Source organism: Papio anubis, chromosome 16 (genome assembly GCF_008728515.1).
Source record: "Papio anubis isolate 15944 chromosome 16, Panubis1.0, whole genome shotgun sequence".
Lineage (NCBI taxonomy): Eukaryota > Metazoa > Chordata > Mammalia > Primates > Cercopithecidae > Papio > Papio anubis.
The window spans coordinates 61,835,352-61,855,519 of record NC_044991.1 but is presented as its reverse complement, the minus strand read 5'-3'; the positions used below and the strand labels follow the sequence as shown (position 1 = coordinate 61,855,519).

At 40.0% G+C, this 20,168-nt stretch overlaps 1 protein-coding gene across 9 annotated transcripts in view; it reads left to right on the top strand.

Annotated features, from left to right (window-relative positions):
• Window positions 1–20,168, top strand: part of NCOA6 (nuclear receptor coactivator 6) — a 118,013-nt gene that overhangs the window by 34,582 nt on the left and 63,263 nt on the right. For 7 of the 9 annotated variants that reach the window (XM_009216265.4, XM_009216272.4, XM_009216271.4 and 4 more), the window contains exons 2-4: window positions 2,933–3,046; window positions 13,000–13,283; window positions 18,679–18,834. In XM_009216265.4, coding sequence (XP_009214529.1) covers window positions 13,049–13,283; window positions 18,679–18,834 — 391 coding nt within the window. In that variant the 5' untranslated portion in view covers window positions 2,933–3,046; window positions 13,000–13,048. Of the gene's footprint in view, window positions 1–2,932; window positions 3,047–3,546; window positions 3,596–12,999; window positions 13,284–18,678; window positions 18,835–20,168 lie in introns of all 9 variants that reach the window. The other 2 variants (XM_017944872.3, XM_021921111.2) reach the window with 2 other exon arrangements.

The window sequence follows — 20,168 nt, the reverse complement described above, 5'->3', positions numbered from 1 at the left end:
GTTGCACAATGGTGATTTTGAAATTCTTTCTTTCCTTCTACATTTATTGACTGGTAGTCTTCTGTAAAAGAGAGCTTTGCTGCTCTACTGAGGATGAACCCTTCTAAAAAGGCTGTAAATTGCTTAATTCTTTCTCTTTAATTGTCAGTCTTCAGAATAAGTCATTAACGTCATAGGTACCTCCAATGATGGGAAGAGGTGTTTTTGTTTTTTTTGTTTTTTTTTTGGTTTGTTTGTTTGTTTTTCTGAGATGGAGTCTCACTCTGTCGCCCAGGCTGAAGTGCAGTGGCATGATCTCGGCTCACTGCAAGCTCCCCCTCCCAGGTTCGGGCCCTTCTCCTATCTCAGCCTCCCGAGTAGCTGGGACTACAAGCGCCCGCCACCACGCCCAGCTAATTTTTTGTATTTTTAGTAGAGACGGGGTTTCACCGTGATCTTGATCTCCTGACCTCGTGATCCGCCCGCCTTGGCCTCCCGAAGTGCTGGGATTACAGGCGTTTGCCACCGCGCCCGGCTGAAGAGGTGTTTTTTTGTTTTTTCACTCTCTGAGTTATTGCTGGGGATTCATGGATTCTTACTTATTCATGATATAATCAATTTTAGTAATTTCCCATTCTCTTTTGATACTCAAATTGACTCAAATTTGCCCAGTGGAAAACCTTAAAACTGGCTCCTGTGTTCTTGTAACACACTCCTCATTAGTATGAGTGCTTCCTTCCTTCTGGTATAACATCGTTTTTTAAATTCACCTTGTAAGATAACCATTTTTATTGGTCTCATATTTCTTTCTAGAGTATTTTAACACTAGCATATGTAAAATATTTTTTCTCCCCTTTCCCCCAAAAAGGTAGCGCAATGTACTCAACGGTTTACTCTGTTTTTTTCTTTCAAAAATATACCTTGGAGATCTTTTTGTGTCAGTACACAGACAGCATTCTCCTTCTTGCTGTGTGTTTTTTTGTTTTTTGTTTTTTGCATTTCATTTGCATGGATGTTCTGTAATTTAAATCAGTCCCTATTGATGGACATCTGGGTAATTTCCTAACTTTTGCTATTACAAGCAATGCTGTAGTGAATAACACTATACATATGTCATCTTGTATGGTGATAAGTGTATCTGTAGGATTGCTATCCAGAAGTGGAATTGCTAGGTTAATGGTTTATGTAATAGTAATTTTTTTTTAAGAGATGAAGTTTCGTTGTGTTGCCCAGACTGGAGTGCAGTGGCTATTTACAGATGCTATTATAGCTCACCACAGCCTTGAACTCCTGGCCTCAGGCAGTTCTCCTGTCTTAGCCCCTCAAGTACGCAGGTTTACAGGTGTGTGCCAGCACACCCAGCTTGTAATTGTGATTTTGAAAGACATTACCTAATTGTCGGTGTTGTACCACTTTTCTCTAATACCAGCAAAGAATAAGAGGCCTGTTTCACCATAACCTTGCTGGAACAGTGCATTATCAAATTTTTGGAATTTTGCTAATCTGATGAGTGAAAAATTGTTTTTTGCTGCTTTTGTGTGAGGGTAAACATCTTGTCATATGTTGAATGTTCATTTGTATTTCTTTTTCTGTGAATTTTCTGATCATATTCTTTGTCCATTTTTATACGTTTGTCCAAATTGATCTTTTTATTTTATATGTCTGTATAAGCACATACACGTACACATACCTATGCATATATTTTTTTCTATATCATTCTATATAGGGAGATTTGTTCTTTTATCACTGATAAGATTGCAAGTATTTTTTTCTTAGTTTGTTGTTTTTTTTGATTTACAATGTTTTTTGCTTTGCAGAATTGATTTTTTTTGCATTTGAACTTATCAATCTTTTCTCTTATGGCTTTATTATTATTTTTTAGAGACGGGATCTAGCTCTCTTGCCCAGACTGGATTGCAGTGGCATGATCATAGCTCACTGTAACCTCAAGCTCTTGACCTCAAGTGGTCCTCCTGCTTTAGTCGCCTGAATAGCTGGGACCACCAGCATGCACCACCACGCCAGTTCCATGTATAAGTTTTATATCTACAGTAAAGAATATTTCAAGACTTAAACTGAAAATTTAATGAAAAATATAATGTATAGATGTTATGGATAAAATCGGAAAAAAACTTATACCTAAAACTTTGTGAAGTTTAAAAAGCTAAATTTGAAATCCTGTTAGAAAAGCAGGTCTTATATTTCATATATGTACAAAATATTTTGTTTTGGGCTGTAAGCATATACAAATAGTGTGACATGTTAATTCATCTTAATTTGACAGAATTAGGAATGAAGGTATAGAGAGGGCTCTAAGGCTTAAAGTCACAGTTTTGTGATTCCTAAGTGAAGCTGCTGTAAGTCTGTGAATTTTGCTTCTACAGTCTTTGAATGCTTGCTGATGAGTGGCCTAAAATCTCAAAAAAGGCTGCGGGCAGTGGCTCTTGCTTGTAATCTCAGCACTTTGGGAGGCTGAGGCAGGTGGATCGCTTGAGCCCAGAAGTTCAAGACCAGCCTGGGCAACATGGTGAAACCCTGTCTCTACCCAAAAAAAAAAAAAAAAAATTACCCAGATGTGGTGGCATATGCCTGTGGTCCCAGCTACTTGGGAGCCTGAGGTGGGAGAGTTGCTTGAGCCCAGAAGGTTGAGCTGCAGTGAGCTATCATCTGTTACTGCACTCCAGCCTGGGTGACAGAACGAGACCCTGTCTCAAAAAAAAAAAAAAAAAAAAAAAAAAAATCTCCAAAAAGATAATCTTTGTAGACTTAATGAAAACCCTATTTTAACATTCTCTAAAAATGACAATGTTGACTTGATAACTTGTGATATTTATATTGACTTTTGTTGAAAAGATAGGTTATGTCTGTAATTTCTGTATAATACTGTGGCTTTATTTTCTCTCTCTCTCTCTCTTTTTTTTTTTTTTTTTTTTTTGTTGTTGTTTGTTTTTAGAATTTTGATTTGGCTACTGGGCTGCTACCTTGAAATCCAAGCCCTAAAAATGCCGGCTTCTTTGGACTTAGAAGATGACCTGGATAAATGATAAAAATTAAGAAACAGATTTTGGTGAGTGAAACCTTATATGAGAGCCAATTTAGTATATATATTAAGCCAACTTAATGGCTTATATAAAGCCAACTTAATGCTTATTTTGTTTTTTTCTGATACTGTCTTTCTTTTTGGAAAAACTGTCTAGAATGCATTTATTAATCTTGGAGATATTTAATAAAATACAAATGCCATTCTTCTGTTTTTAAATGGGGTTTTTACTACAAACTATATAGTTTCTCATCTTTTTTATAAATGATAATCTTAGGTTTCACTGTAGAAGACAATGAAAGACCAGTAAACAATACTTATTTTTAGAATTTATGTTGATTAAAACTATAATAGGGTATTATACTTCAAATAAATACCTTTGATTAAAAATAGAAATAAATATATGTTGAAAGTTGCAAACTCAGCATAACTCATAGTTTGATACTGTATTTAGATCTGAGGTGAGCTAAAGCCCAGCAAAAATTAGATTGTTTTTATCTTGAAATTTCTATTTCCCTCCCTCCTAGCTTTTGTGTAGCACTCCAATAACAGATCCTGGCAGTCCCCTGCTTGGAGGTATGTCATAATGGGTTTAAATTGGCACAGGGGACTCTTCAGAAGTGCTTCATAAGCCCACATGAGAAGTTGTTAATATTAAAACATTTTTTGCATCATCTCCCTGCCCTCTCTCCTTCTTCTTTTGAGAATTTCCTTCATGTACAGTATTATGACAGGGACTTGGATATGTGCCTTGGTGCCCTAACATCCTTAGATTTTTATCTCAGTTTGTTGAAGTGACGACTCTGGCAAGCAGTCGTTGTTTACGTTAATTGTAATTTAAGAGTTTATTGCTGGTTTTCCTTAAAGACACTGGCATTTGCAAGTTGCTAAGAGGTAGTTTTTATATCTAGAAAGTTTTTTTTTCTTTCTTTCTTTCTGAGACTTAAGAACTTTGTGCCAGGAGCAGAAGCCCATCATTTCTGCCAGGGTGAGCAGTGCATTGAGGTATGTACAACCAGTCCTTCACTCCCAGATCCTAGGAGGAAAGAAGGAGTGCTATTAGGAGCAAAGAGGGAAGGAAGCAAGCACTGTAGAGCTGTTGCCACAAGCAGCTACTCTTCTGTGTAAATCTTTATCTGACTAACAAAGACTGCCGCTCCCTACTTAGAGAATACTCATGCTGGGTGCACAATTGACGTTTTAAAGCAGTAAAAAGATACAAGAAAAATTACCTAGGGAAAATATTTTTCTAAAAGCATGTTTTGAGAAGAAATTAAATGTGCTACTTTCTCTGTGGAGTGGGCTGAGTTCTGAGTTGTTAAAGATGCATCAGGTTGAAATGCACATAACATAAATTAGCCATTTTAAAGTGAACAATTCAGTGGCATTTAGTAGATTCATTGTGTACAACCACCACTTCTATCTAGTTCCAAAACATGTCCGTCACTCCAAAATGAAACTTCATAACCATTAAGATGTCCCATTCCCCATCCCGCTTCCACTCACAACCACTAATCCTTCTGTCTCTATGAATTTACCTATTCTAGATATTTCATACAAATTAGGCCGCGTGCGGTGGCTCACGCCTGATATCCCAGCACTCTGGGAGGCCAAGGCAGGTGGATCACTTGAGTCAGGAGTTTGAGACTAGCCTGGCCAATATGGTGAACCTCATCTCTCCTAAAAATAAACAAAATTAGCCGGGCATGGTGGTGTGTGCCTGTAATCCCAGCTACTTGGGAGGCTGAGGCAGGAGAATCACTTGAACCTGGGAGGCAGAGGTTGCAGTGAGCCAAGATCACGCCACTGCACTCCTGCCTGGGTAACAGAGCCAGACTCCATCTCAAAAATAATAATAATAGGCCGGCTGCCGTGGCTTACACCTGTGGTTCCAGCACTTTGGGAGGCCGAGGTGGGCAGATCACAAGGTCAGGAGATCGAGACCATCCTGGCTAACACGGTGAAACCCCGTCTTTACTAAAAATGCAAAAAATTAGCCGGGCGTGGTGGTGGGCACCTGTGGTCCCAGCTACTTGGGAGGTTGAGGCAGGAGAATGGCGTGAACCTGGGAGGTGGAGCTTGCAGTGAGCCGAGGTCATGCCACTGCACTCCAGCCTGGGCGACAAAGCGAAACTCCCTCTCAAATAAATAAATAAATAATAATAATAAAATAAATAAATAGAATTGTGCAATATATGACCTTTTATGTCTGACTGCTGTTACTTAGCATGTGGTTTTTGAGGTTTATCTACATTGTAGCATGTATCAGCACTTCATTCCTTATTATATCTAAATAATATTCTGTCTATATGTATCTACCACACTTTGTTTATCCATTCACCTGTTGATGGACATTTGAGTTTTTGGCTGTTGTGAATAATGTTGCTGTGAACATATGTGTAATTTAGAGTTATTCTTTTTTTTTTTTTTTTTAAGTAGAAACGGGGTTTGCCACGTTGGCCAGGCTGGTCTCGAACTCCTGACCTCAAGTGATCCACCCGCCTTGGCCTCCCAAAGTACTGGGATTACAGGTGTGAGCCACCGTGCCAGCCTTTCTTAAATTTTGTTTTTACATTTTTTTTTTCAGTGAATATTCTTCCATTTAAGGCAGGAATAATTGCCATAAAGAATATTATTTTATTGTTATGCTGTGTGTGACTGTAACACTTTGACATTTACTGAGTGTTTATAATCATTTTTAATTTTTTTGAGACAGAGTCTCACTCTGTTGCTCAGAGCAACAGTAGTGCAGTAGCACAATTTCAGCTCACTGCAACCTTAGCCTCATGAGGTGCTGGGACTATAGGCACACACCACCAGGCCCAGCTAATATTTGTACTTTCTGTAAAGATGGGGTTTCACCATGTTCCCCAGGCTGGTCTCAAAAGCCTGAGCTTGAGCTGTCTGCCCACCTTGGCTTCCCAAAGTGCTGGAATTACAGGTGTGAGCCACCACACCTAGCCATAGTAAGCCTTTATGCAAAGTTGGAGTAGGAATTTGCGGAACTGCTGATAAACCTATGACACAATATCAAGATACCTACCTGTAAATGCAATGTCAGGCATTTGATGCCTCAATAGTCAGAAAAACTGTTGGATTTCCTCGCTGTAGGGCTTTACAATAACGCTTTTATCCTTATATTTTTCTAAAGATAAATTATTTGTTAGATGAGTAAGAAAGATACCATTGTTGTCATTGGTTGACTTCAATAGATTGAAACTTGAAGAAATTGCATTGGATCACTGCTATTCACTTAACTTTTCTCATTACTACTACCATAGTTCCCTCAAAGTTTGTTGAATAAAGCTTTCTAGATGCTGCTTCATACAGCACTTAGATGAATTGTTGATTTCCTAATATCAGGCCCCCACGTAACCTATGGTATATACTTTTTTGTAAGCTGTAATTTGAAGTTTTCAGATGCTTTGAACTTGACACATAATCAAGCAATTCATTGGCACACCAGGGCAAAATATCAACCTGCTAAAGAGATTTATTTATTTATTTGTTTATTTATTTTTGAGACAGAGGTTCACTCTTGTTGCCCAGGCTGGAGTGCAATGGCGCTATCTCGGTTCACCGCAACATCCGCCTCCCAGGTTCAAGTGATTCTCCTGCCTCAGCCTCCCAGTAGCTGGGATTACAGGCATGCGCCACCACACCCAGCTAATTTTGTATTTTTGTAGAGACGGGGTTTCTCCATGTTGGTCAGGCTGGTCTCGAACTCCTGACCTCAGGTGATCCACCTGCCTCGGCCTCCCAAAGTGCTGGGATTACAGGCTCTTTATTTAATCTTCAACTTTAAAAACTAGCTGTCATTCAGTTAAGCCTAAATATGAGGTAGGAGGTGGGAATCGACTCCAGAGGCAGGGCTTGAACACCAGACCAAATTGAGGACTAGCTAAAACACGGTGGGGCAGGAGCAACTTTCCATAAGACATGTCCACCGGTGTGCCATTTCAGTTTACCATTGCCATGACAACACCCAGGACTTACCAACCCTCTCCATGGCAATGACCCAAGTTACCATACTTTTGCTAGCAATTTCTGCATAAACCACCTGTTATTCTACATGCTTAAAAGTAGGTATAGGCCAGGCGCGACAGCTCACGCCTATAATCCCAACACTTTGGGAGGCCGAGGCGGGTGGATGACCTGAGGTCAGGAGTTCGAGACCAGCCTGGGCAACACTGTGAAACCCCATCTCTACTAAAATGTGTCACTGCACTCCAACCTGGGCGAGACAGAGCTCGACTCAATCTCAAAAAAATTTAAATAAATACATGAAAGTAGATATAAATATAACCCCTGGCTGGGTACAGTAGGAGGCTGAGGTGGGCGGATTGCTTAAGCTCAGGAGTTCGAGACCAGCTTGGGCAACACGGTGAAACTCCGTCTCTACCAAAATACAAAAAATTAGTCAAGCGTGGTGGCATCCGCCTGTAGTCTCAGCTAATTGGGAAGCTGAGGCAGGAAAATTGCTTGAACCTGGAAGGTGGAGGTTGCAGTGAGCTGAGATCACACCACTTCACTTCAGCCTAAGTGACAGAGCGAGACTCCATCTAAAAAAAAAAAAAATTTGGTGTAAATATAACTGCAAAACTGCCCTGAGCTGCTAGTCTCAGCACACTGCCTATGGGGTAGTCCTGCTCTGCAGGAGCAGTCACAGAGTTGTAACACTGCAGCTTCAATAGAGCTGTTTTCTTCTACCCTACCCTGGCTCACCCTTAGGTTCTTTCCTGGGTGAAGCCAAGAACGCTTGAAGGCTAAACCCCACTTTGGGGGCTTGCCTCTCCTGCATCAAATACAGGTTAATTTGTAAATGGCAAAGTTTGTTTTGAGGTTTTTCCTCAATAACTTGTTTCCTAGGCCTGTTAGGCCATCTCTAAAATAGATCTTCCTCTCTTACCCAGGCTGGAGTGTAGTGGCACAATCATAGCTCACTGTAGCCTTGACCTCCCAGGCTCAAGCAGTTCTGCCACCCTAGCCTCCCAAGTAGCTGGGACTACAGGTGTGCATCACCACATCTGATTAATTTTTACATTTTTTTTGTAGAGATGGGCTCTTACTGTGTTGACAGGAGTGGTCTCAAAATATCCTCCAACCTCAGCCTCCCAAAGTGCTGAAATTACAGGCCCGAACCATCACACCTGGCCTATTTTGTGTTTTAAAAAGATCCCTCTGGCTGCTGTCTGAAGACAGATTGGAGGACGATAAGAGTGGAGGCAGGAGACACCTGAAAGCACACTTTTTAATGGGGTTGTTTTTTTGATAAATTTGTTTAAGTTTCTTGTGGACTCTGGATATTAGACCTTTGTTAGATGGGTAGATTGCAAACATTTTGTCCCAGTCTGTAGGTTGTCTGTTCATTCTGATGATAGTTTCTTTTGCTATGCAGAAGCTCTTTATTTTAATTAGATCCCATTTGTCAATTTTTTTGTTGCAATTGCTGTTGGCGTTTTTGTCATGAAATCTTTGCCCATGCCCATGTCCTGAATGGTATTGCCTAGGTTTTCTTCTGAGGGTTTTTAGTTTTTAGTTTTGGGTTTTACATTTTAGTCTTTAATCCATTTTGAGTTAATTTTTGTAAGGATGGTGTAAGGAAGGGGTCCAGTTTCAATTTTCTGCATATGGCTAGCCGGTTCTCCCAGCACCATTTGTTAAATAAGGAATCCTATTTAGTTATAACAGTCTCTCAGATCACAGCACAATCAAATTAGAACTCAAGATTAAGAAGTTCACTCATAACCACACAACTAAGTGGAAATTGAACAACCTGCTCCTGAATGACTTTTGGGTAAATAATGAAATTAAGACAGAAATCAAGAAGTTTTTTGAAACTAATGAGAACAAAGAGACAATATACCAGAATCTCTGGGATAGTGTTAAACAGTGTTAAGTGGGAAATTTATAGCACTAAATGCCCACATCAAAAAGCTAGAGAGATCTCAAGTTAACAATCTAACATCTCAACTAAAAGAACTGGAAAATGAGCAAATAACCCCAAAGCTAGCAAAAGATCAAGAAATAACCAAGATTAGAGCTGAACTGAAGGAGATAGAGACACAAAAAACCCTTGAAAAAATCAGTGAATCCAGAAGCTGGTTTTTTGGGGGGGAAAAAAAAAAATAATAATAATGATGGATCACTAGTTATAATAGACCACTAGCAAGACTAATAAAGAAGAAAGAAGAATTAAATAAACAATCAGAAATGATAAGGGGGCTATCACCACTGATACCACAGAGATACTATAAACACCTCTGTGTACATAAACTAGAAAATCTAAAAGAAATGGATAAATGCCTAGACAAATACACTCTGAACTGAACCAGGAAGACTGAACCAGGAAGAAACTAAATCTCTGAATATACCAGTTAACAAGTTCTGAAATTGAGGCAATAATAAATAGCCTACCAACCAAAGAAGTTTCTTTAAAACTTATTTTTTTTGGAGGGAAGGCCAGCAATTTTTCATAGACTCTCTATTTCTCTTTTTTTTTTAAAGTACTGTGTAGTGCCCATAGTATTGTTAAACTGACAATTCCTGTATCTGCCAGCATAAGGTTTTCCAGATCTAGATACACAGTCTTCATGTCATGACCAACGGCCTATTTAGGGAGACTATCAAAGTCCAGGCTTTTTAGTTAGTCTTCTTTCTGGTTAAAGATTCTTTTGGAAAATGTTTCTTAGATTTTAAATTGTTTTCTTGCAGTTGTTCCAACTTTGGAATAGTTGCTAAATAGCTATAGCTTTGTAGGCAGTCATCATTTTTCCTGCTAAGCAGCAACTTTTAAGCCCTAAAAATCTTTATTAGTTGTGTTTAATTACCTCTAAAGTTTATTAAAAATCTGTAAAATGCAGATGGCAGTTAAATAAGGGCAGTGGTATTAATTTGAGATTTTCTGACTGCTGTTGTTTCTTTTGTTTTTTTAATTTTTAAAAAAATTGAGACATGGTCTCGCTGTTACCCAGCCTGGTCTAGAACTCCTAGGCTCAAGCAGGCCTCCGGCCTCTGCCTCCCAAAGTGCTAGGAATACAGGTATGAACCACTGACCCTGCTGTTGTTTCTTAACCACCCAAATCAGTTTCATTGTAACAGTCATAGTACGAGAAAAGGATATAATTGCCAGAACACAAGGTGCTCTGCTGAAATTTGGAAGTATTTTTTCTTGTAACAGAGGAATTTTTTCCCCAAAGGTTGCTTAGGTTGGTTTTTGCAAAGCCTTTGCTGTTGAAGTTTAGTCACTAGCAATTATTTTATTTTATTTTATTTATTTATTTTTGAGACGAAGTGTTGTTCTTGTCCTCCAGGCTGGAGTGCAGTGGTGCGATCTCGGCTCACTGCAACCTCCACCTCCTGGGTTCAAGTGATTCTCCTGCCTCAGCCTCCCAAGTAGCTGGGATTATAGGTGCCTGCCACCACGCCCAGCTGATTTTTGTATTTTCAGTAAAGACGGGGTTTTACCATGTTAGCCAGGCTGGTCTCGAACTTCTGACCTCAGGTGATCCACCCGCCTTAGCCTCCCGAAGTGCTGGGATTACAGGCATAAGCCACCGCGCCCGGCCTATTTTATTTTTATTTTTAGAGACAAAAATCTTGCTATCACCCTTAGTGGAATGCAGTGGCACTATTGTAGCTCACTGCTGCCTCAAACTCCTGGATTTGAGGGATCCTCCCGCCTCAGCCTCCTGAGTAGCTGGAGCTATAGGCATGCACACCCAGTTAATTTTTTTATTTTTTGTAGAGACAGGGTCTCAGTGTGTTGCCCAGGCTAGTCTTAAATTGCTGCCCTCAAGCAATCCACCAGCCTCACTATTTAAAAAAGAAAAATTGACTGGACATGGTAGCTCATGCCTGTAATCCCAGCACTTTGGGAGGCTAAGGTGGGAGAATCACCTGAACCTAAGAGTTTGAGACCAGCCTGGGCAATATGGCAAGATGCAATCTCTATAAAAAGTTTTAAAAATTAGCTGGGCATGGTGGTACATGCCTGTAATCCCAGCTGCTTGGGAAGCTGAGGTGAGAGGATCACTTGAGCCCAGGAGGTTGAGGCTGCAGTGAGCCATGTTTGTGCCACTGCATTCCAGCAACAGAGTAAGACCCTGTCTCAAAAAAATAAATTTAAAAAAAAAGTTAAACAGTTTTTCAGTTACTTTTTTTTATTTATGCACGGAATATAACCATATTACAGCAGTTTTGTATTTCCTAATGATTTGCAGCATATTTGGAAAATAGGAAAATAAAATTTATCAATGATCCTACCAACCTAATATAGTTGCTTTTTAGGGGATTAATGTTCTTATCCTTTTTTTAAAAAGAAACTTGTAATTATAGTTACAAGTATAAAGTAATAATTTATAATATTTTAATAATATAAATAAGTGCCATAAATAAATAAAAGGCTGGACATGGTGTCTCACGTCTGTAATTCTAGCACTTGGGGAGGCCAGGGTGAGTGGCTTGCCTGAGCTCAGAAGTTCGAAACCAGCCTGGGCAATGTGGCAAAACCCCATCTCCACTAAAACTACAGAAGATTAGCCGGGCATGATGGTGCTTGCCTGTAGTTCCAGCTACTCAGGAGGCTGAGGCAGGAGAATCGCTTGAACCTGGGAGATGGAGGTTGCAGTGAGCCGAGATTGTGCCACCGCACTGCAGCCTGGGCACCAAAGTGAGACTCTGTCTCAGTCAGTCAGTCAATCAATCAATGTTGTGTTATAGTTAAAATTATAAGGGATTATTTTATTAGAACATTTGTGGGAGCTTCTTAGGTTTCCATGCCATTTTTGCTTACCACAAATGCTGGAAATTAATGTTCATTCATTTACTTTTGGGTTAAGTATGTGATCTTCAGTCCCAAAGCTAACAGAGGAAATGGCCACACTGTGTGATCTACATGTACTTTTTGGTAAGCAGTATACCTGAAAATAGCAGAAAATGTAACTTCTTTATATCTAAAAGTTAGGAAGCAATTTAATTCTGTCCAGAACACAGTTCTTTATTTTCATAAACGTCTATCAACCCCTTTTTTGGTTGTTTTGTGTGTGTGTGTGTGTGTGTGTGTGTGTGTGTGTGTGTGTATGTGTGTGTGTGTTTTGAGATGGAGTCTCACTCTGTCGCCCAGGCTGGAGTGCAGTGACACGACCTCGGCTCCTTCAACCTCTGCCCTTCCGGATTCAAGCAATTCTCCTGCCTTAGCCTCCTGAGTAGCTGGGAATACAGGCACACACCACCACACCCAGCTAATTTTTGTATTTTAGTAGAGACAGGGTTTCATTATGTTGGCCAGGCTGGTCTCAAACTCCTGATCTCAAGTGATCTGCCCACCTTGGCCTCCCAAAGTGCTGGGATTATAGGTGTGAGCCACCGCACCCAGCCCTTTCATGTAAGAATTTTTAAGTGTTTATTTCTGAATCATTATTTTCAGCCATTCCACTGTTAATAACCCTTTAAACGTTGTTTAAAATGGCTCATGAAAGACTTCAGAATTTTAGGTAATCATCCAGTTGCTATTAGTCAGGTCTGGTTGTGCTTTGTAGTTTGGAGAAGGAAGAGGGCTTTAGAAACCTTGGCTCCTTTTAAGCTTTTGTCAGGACAGAAGTAGGGAGAGTCTTGGGGAGCCCCTTGCTCTGTGGGGTCAACCAAAGGCCTATAATTCCCAAAAAGTATGTGCTTGTTTTATTTTCTTGTGATCCTTTGTTCCCTTCTCCTGACATTCTAGGCTTACAAAAAAGTGGCATATAACATAATAAAAAGAATGTTAAATTTAAGACTGGTGTATTTTTATTTTTGGTAATAACTGTAAGAACTAATTGTTTTAGAATATCATAATTAAAATAGCTTATCTTCTTTTTTGTAATTTCTTAATTATAGTATTTCCTTATTGTCAAATAAATTATAATTTTCATAGAACTATGAATTATACATTGTTGAATGCATAACTATGCATTGTAATGCTCTTTTGTATCTTCTCTTTTCAGAAGTTTTCTTATTGTCCGCTTGGCACATGCTTCTGGAATAATATTCACCATGGTTTTGGATGACCTTCCAAACCTAGAAGACATCTATACTTCCTTGTGTTCATCAACAATGGAAGACTCAGAGATGGATTTTGACTCCGGACTAGAAGATGATGACACAAAAAGTGATAGTATTTTGGAGGATTCCACAATTTTTGTGGCCTTCAAAGGAAATATAGATGATAAAGACTTCAAATGGAAATTAGATGCAATATTGAAAAATGTGCCCAATTTGCTACACATGGGTAATTTGCTTTAATTATTTTTTATTCCTGTTACTGTTTTTGAAATGTTTGCCCTTCTATGGCTATCTTGAGTTTTACAAAGCAAGTTTGCTAAATTGGGTCAAAAGGCCGAATTTAAGTGCAAAGGTAGAATTTTAGGATTTTAAAAATATACATGTTTTCTTTCTTTTAAGTAACATCGAAGAGCTTAACATAAAGTATTTCTTATCGTGGAAATTGTTGGATAATCTGCTGTAGTGGATAAAAGTAATTCTCAATATCCAAATTTATTTGTTTTTAACTCTCTGGACTTCATTTTCCTTATCTGTAAATTGAAATCTTTAAGGACCCTTAAAGCTTAGAAAACTTACTATTCCATGAGTCTGCTTATAATGCACTTTAAATTTATTCCCTTAACTTTTATATCAGAAGTCACTAGCTGACAACTTGCTGGATCCAGTCTACAACCATGTGTTATTTGGCCCACATTAGTGTTTGAGATTTAGTTTGTTTTTAATGTTTGAGTTTCATTGCCAGTGCTTTAAAAATTGAGATATATTGCATGAAAATCCAGAGTTTTACATTTATCTTTAAAAATAGGAAGATCTGATAACATTGAGTTCTCCCTCTTTCCCAGATGGTACTAAGTAGCAGCTGCTACTGAGAGCAACCCCACTTCACCACAGTTCCCATCTGGCTTCTTCACACATTTAGATTACCTGTCCAGATCTTACAGGCATTTGTGGTTTTGAACCTTGATTTAGATGTTCTCTATTCTAGTTAGCACAATTATCTAATCCGTTCAGACACAGTGAAAAGCCTAGATTTATTCCTTTAATCACAAATCCTAAATTGATCAAGAAGAGTTAATTAGCTTTTTTTAGGCTTGGGGGTTTTATCTTTGAGATTGTTATCTGGAGGGAAGCTGTTTTTTCAGCTGCTTTTTACTGTGTTGTATACGATTCTTCATAGTTATGTATTATTTTTAGCATACAATTAAGAATTTTTCCTGTCGTTATCAACATTATTGTAACCATAATCATAGTTATAATATATATTATAAAGGTCTAGCTGGGCCTGAAATTGTTCATTGCTCTTTATTAATTACTACATTTTTCTGTTGTTTATATGTTGCTGAATCAATTTATTTATGGCTTTCAAATAAATTACCAAACCTAGGCCAGGCATAGTAGTTCTTGCCTGTAATCCCAGCGCTTTGGAAGGTTGAGTTGTGTGGATCACTTGAACCCAGGAGTTCAAGACCAGCCTGGACAATATAGAGAGACCTCATCTCTACAGAAAATACAAAAATTAGCTGGGTATGTTGGCGTGCGCCTGTAGTCCCAGCTACTCGAGAGGCTGAGGTGGGAGGATCACTTGAGTCCAAGGAGGTCAAGGCTGCAGTGAGCTCTAATAGTGCCCCTGCACTCCAGCCTGGGCAACAGAGTGAGACCCTGTCTAAAAAAATAAATAATAAATAAAGGTGGGCGCAGTGGCTCGCGCCTGTAATCCCAGCACTTTGGGAGGTCAAGGCGGGCGGATCAATTGAAGCCAGGAGTTTGAGACACGCCCAGCCAACGTGGTGAAACCTCGTCTACTAAAAATACAAAAATTAGCCAGACGTGCTGGCAGGTGACTGTAATCCGAGCTACTCGGGAGGCTGAGGTACGAGAATTGCTTGAACCCAGAAGGTAGAAGTTGCAGTGAGCTGAGATCACGCCACTGCACTCCAGCCTGGGTGACAGAGTGAGTGTCAAAAAAAAAATAAATAAATAACCAATTCTAGATTTATGGTGCTATCAGATTATATTCTTGGTCCAAAAAAATTTTAAGTCAAATCTCTCAAATATGAAAGTTCAAAAAGATTTTGATAAGATATAACTATTAGGAATATGGATTTTTCTGCAAGCATATTACAAGTGTTAATACCGTAAGCAAATTTGATGTTTGTGTAGAATATGTACAAGATTCCAGTACACTTCAGAGTGGGAAGAAGTCCTTCCAGTGTCTATGATTGGTGGCCAGGATCCCCAAACTTGCTGCCTTTTGCTGTTTGGAGGCCTACGTGTAATGGAAAGGAAATTGCCCTGAAAATCAGAGCTGGGTTTTAATGTCATCTCTGATGCTACTAGTTAGCCACAGGATTCTGAGCAGATCACTTTCTGGGCCTTGGTTTCCTCACCTGTAAAATAGTCTTGGACTAAATATTGTCTAATCTTTTCTAAATTCCTGTGATTGTGTTATCTCATTCCTTTTAGCAAGTTTTCCCTTTTTTTCCCCACATTAGAGCAAGTGAACTCCATGTCTGGAAAAGTTAACATTCAGTGTACAGTGGTTTAAGAGCTGGAAGGGGCTGTAGGCAACATGTAGGCACTTTCCTCTATCCATAGATATTTCTCATTTTGAGAAAAGATATTCCTCTATGACCATTATCTCTTTTTTTCCTTTTTTTCACAGGTGTTGAATGACCATTATCTTAATATTAGAATGTATAACTGAATGAAGGATACAGAAGATTCAGTTTAGCTGAGTTAATAACAAAAGAGAACATTGTTTTGCCTGAGGTTGTTGAATAACTTTTTTTGTTTTTGTTTCTTTTTTGAGGCAGTGTCTCACCCCATCACCCAGGCTGGAATGCAGTGACATGATCTCAGCTCACTGTAGCCTTGACCTCCCAGGCTCAAACAATTCTCCCACCTCAGCTTCACAAGTAGCTGGGACTACAGGCGCACACCACTGCACCTGGCTAATTTTCTGTTTATTTTTTGTAGAGATGAGTTCTCACTATGTTGCCCAGGGTGGTCTCAAACTCCTGAGCTCAAGTGATCTGCCCACCTTGGCCTCCCAAAGTGCTAAGATTACAGGCATGCACCACTGCACCCAGCCAAATAACTTTTTTATCAGCTAATTGTGCCTGGGATTTGCTTTCCAATCTGTAAAATGTAACTACATTTAATAGTACCTCCTCAATTACTTAACTTTTTTAAAAATTATTTTTTATTGTATAATACACATGAAATTTACTATGTTAACCATTATTAAGCATACAGTTTAGTGGAAATTAAATATACTCATAATGTTGTGCAACCATCACCACCATGTGTCACCCTAACTCTTTTCATCCTGTAAAATTAAACATCTCTGTCCAGGCACGGTGGCTCACGCCTGTAATTCCAGCACTTTGGGAGGCCGAGGCAGGTGGATCACGTGGTCAAGAGATTGAGACCATCCTGGCCAACATGGTGAAATCCTGTCTCTACTAAAAATACAAAAATTAGCCAGGCATGGTGGCGGGCGCCTATAGTCCCAGCTACTTGGGAGGCTGAGGCAGGAGAATTACTTGAACACGGGAGGTGGAGGTTGCAGTGAGCCGATACCGCGTTACTGTGCTCCAGCCTGGTGACAGAGTAAGACTCTGTCTCAAAAAAAAAAAAAAAAAATTGAACATCTCTAACCATTAAATAACAACCCCCCATTTCCTCCTTGCTCCTAGCCCCTGGAAACCACCATTCTACTATCTGTTTCTATGATTTTTGACTACTTCCTTCATATAAGTGGAATTTTGCCTTTTTGTGACTGGCTTATTTTACTTAGCGTAAGATGCTCAAAGTCCATTGATGTTGCACCATGTGACAGGATTTCCTTCCTTTTTAAGGCTTAATAATATTCCATCATGGCCGGGTGCAGTGGCTCACGCCTATAATCCCAGCACTTCAGGACGCCGAGGCAGGCAATCATGAGGTCAGGAGATCAAGACCATCCTGGCCAACATGGTGAAACCCTGTCTCTACTAAAAATACAAAAATTAGCTGGGCGTGGTGGCACACACCTGTTGTCCCGGCTCAGGATGGTGAGGCAGAAGAATTGCTCGAACCCAGGAGGCAGAGGTTGCAGTGAGCCAAGATCATGCCACTGCACTCCAGCCTGGTGACAGCAAGATTCCGTCTCAAATAATAATAATAATATTCCATTGTATATATATACCATATTTTACTGATTCATTCATCTGTCAGTAGACATTGGGTTGCTTCTATATCTTAGCTATTGTGAGTAATGCTGCTATGAATATGGTGTACAAATATCTCTCTGGGACTCTGCTTTCAGTTCATTTGAGTGTGTACTCTGAAGTAGAATTGCTACATCTTGTGGTAATTCTGTTTTTAATTTTTTTTGAGAAACTGTCGTTTTCCACAGCAGCTTGTATCCTTTTACATTCCCACTGACAGTGCACAACGGTTCCAGTTTCTTTTTTTTTTTTTTGAGATGGAGTCTTGTTCTGTTGCCCAGGTTGGAGTGCAGTAGCGCAATCTTGGTTCACAGCAACCTCTGCCTCCTGGGTTCAAGTGATTCACCTGCCTCAGCCTCCTGAGTAGCTGGGACTACAGGTGTGCACCACCATGCCTGGCTAATTTTTGTATTTTTAGTAGAGACGGGGTTTTGCCATGTTGGCCAGGCTGATCTCAAACTCCTGACTGATCGAACTCAAGTGATTCACCAGCCTCAGCCTCCCGAAATGCTGGGATTATAGGTGTGAGCCACCATGCCCTGCGGATTCTGTTTCTCCATATCTTCACCAATGTTTATTTTCTGTGGTTTTGATAGTATCATGGTAATGGTTGTGAGGTGGTATCTTATTTTGATTTGCATTTCTCTAATGATTAGTTATGTCAAGCATCTTTTCATGTGCTTATTGGCCATTTGTTTATCTTTTCTGGAGAACTGTCCTTTGCCTTTTTTTTTTTTTTGAGACGGAGTCTCACTTTGTTGCCCAGGCTGGAGTGCAGTGGCACAATCTAGGCTCACCACAACTTCCACCTCCTGGGTTCAAGCAATTCTCCTGTCTCTGCCTCCCGAGTAGCTGGGACTACAGGTGCGTGCCACCATGCCCAGCAAATTTTTATATTTTTAGTAGAGACAGGGTTTCGTTATGTTGGCCAGGCTAGGCATGAACTCCTGACCTTGTGATCCACCCACCTCGGCCTCCCAAAATGCTGGGATTATAGGCATGAGCCTGTTCTATTAATTTAAACTTAACCTCTCTCTTCTTTTTTATGATCCTTTCTCCATCTTACTGCTTTCCATTTATTCATTGCCTGTGATGTGCCAGGTACTATGCTAGGTTTTCTGCATGTATTATCTAATTTGTACTCAAAATCTCATGAAGTAGTTTTTTTCATAGTTTTAGAAAAGAAAAAGATAAGTTTCAGAAAGGTTAAATAGCTCATTCATGGTCATCCAGGTGCTAAGTGGCAAAGCTAGGATTAGATTTGAGTATGTAGCTCCAAAGCATGCTCTGTTAGCTATTCCAAGCTGGTGCTCCACCTTATTCTTTTACTCTTTTGGTTTGTTTTTAATTCCATCTCTCCTCTGGTGGCTAAAAGATTACTAATAAAATTCTTTTTCTTTCACAATCAAGAGTCCAGCAAGCTAAAAGTACAGAAGGTGGAGCCCTGGAACAGCGTGCGTGTGACATTCAACATCCCCCGGGAAGCAGCGGAGCGGCTACGGATCCTTGCTCAGAGCAACAACCAGCAGCTTCGGGATTTAGGGATTCTCTCCGTTCAGATTGAAGGTCTTTTACTTTGCCATGTGCCCATCTAGACCAGAATCATTACAGTAGTAGAATATAGCATGATTTTCTATGCTGCTTTGTCTGTTCCTCTGCTCTTGTATTTCAGAATGCCAAGCAACTCATGTAACTTGTACTTTGCTTTGCAGCACCTTAGATGAAGAGGGACTGACTGAGGTTATTGCTGGGTCCTGATGGTCTTTACATCTATAGTCTTGGTTTCCATTCCTTTGGCTAATTTTGACCACCAGTCTTTCAGACTTTGATTTTACTGGCATCCTGACCAGGAATTGATTTGTCTTATTTATTTAGTTGTGTGGTTTTCTTTGTTATTGTTGTTGTTTTTAGAGATGGTGTCTTTCTGTGTTGCCCAGGCTGGACTCAAACTCTTGGCCTCAGATGATCCTCCCATCTCAGCCTCCTGAGTAGCTGGGACTACACCTGTACCACTGTACCCAGCTTAACATATAATTTAATTTGCTTCCTTCCTTCCACCCAATAAAGTTTAGTATTTTCTTTATTCGTCTAACAGATTACAAAGCCTTCAACAGTCCTTTCCTTTTGTAGCAGTGTTCATTTTCTTTTCTTTTCTTTCTTTCTTTTTTTTTTTTGAGGCAGAGTCTCGCTCTGTTGCCCAGGATGGAGTATAGTGGCGTGATCTCAGCTCACTGCAACCTCCACTTCCCAGGTTCAAGCGATTCTCCTGCCTCAGCCTCCCAAGTAGCTGGGATTACAGGCACGTACCACCATGCCCAGCTAATTTTTGTGCTTTTAGTAGAGACGAGGTTTCACCATCTTGGCCAGGCTGGTCTCAAACTTCTGACCTCAGTTGATCTACCCTCTTCGGCCTCCCAAAGTGCTGGGATTACAGGCGTGAGCCATCATGCCGGCCCACAGTGTTCATTTTCAATATTTTTACCAGAATGATCTTTTTCAAAATGAAAATTAGATGAGCAGGCATGCGCGCGCGTGCACACACACACACCCCTACACACATACACACACACACACACACCCCTACACCCCTACACCCCTATACCCCTAGATTAAAATCCTACTATCTCTTGGTATTATTCAAAGAATGAAGACCAAACTCCTTACCATGACCTCAGGCCTTGCATGGTCTCACCTCTACCTTCTTCATCCAGCCTTATCTTGTATAACTCTCCTCCCTTGCCCACTGTGTTCCAGCTTCTCAACTTTCTCTTCCTTCTGCCACAGGTCCTTTGTATTGATGTCTTCTCTGAATGAAATACTATCCCCTACCAGCCCCCCTTCCCCTAGTTCATGCCTGCTCAGCCTTCAAGTATCAGCTTAAATCTTGAGGTTGTGTTCTC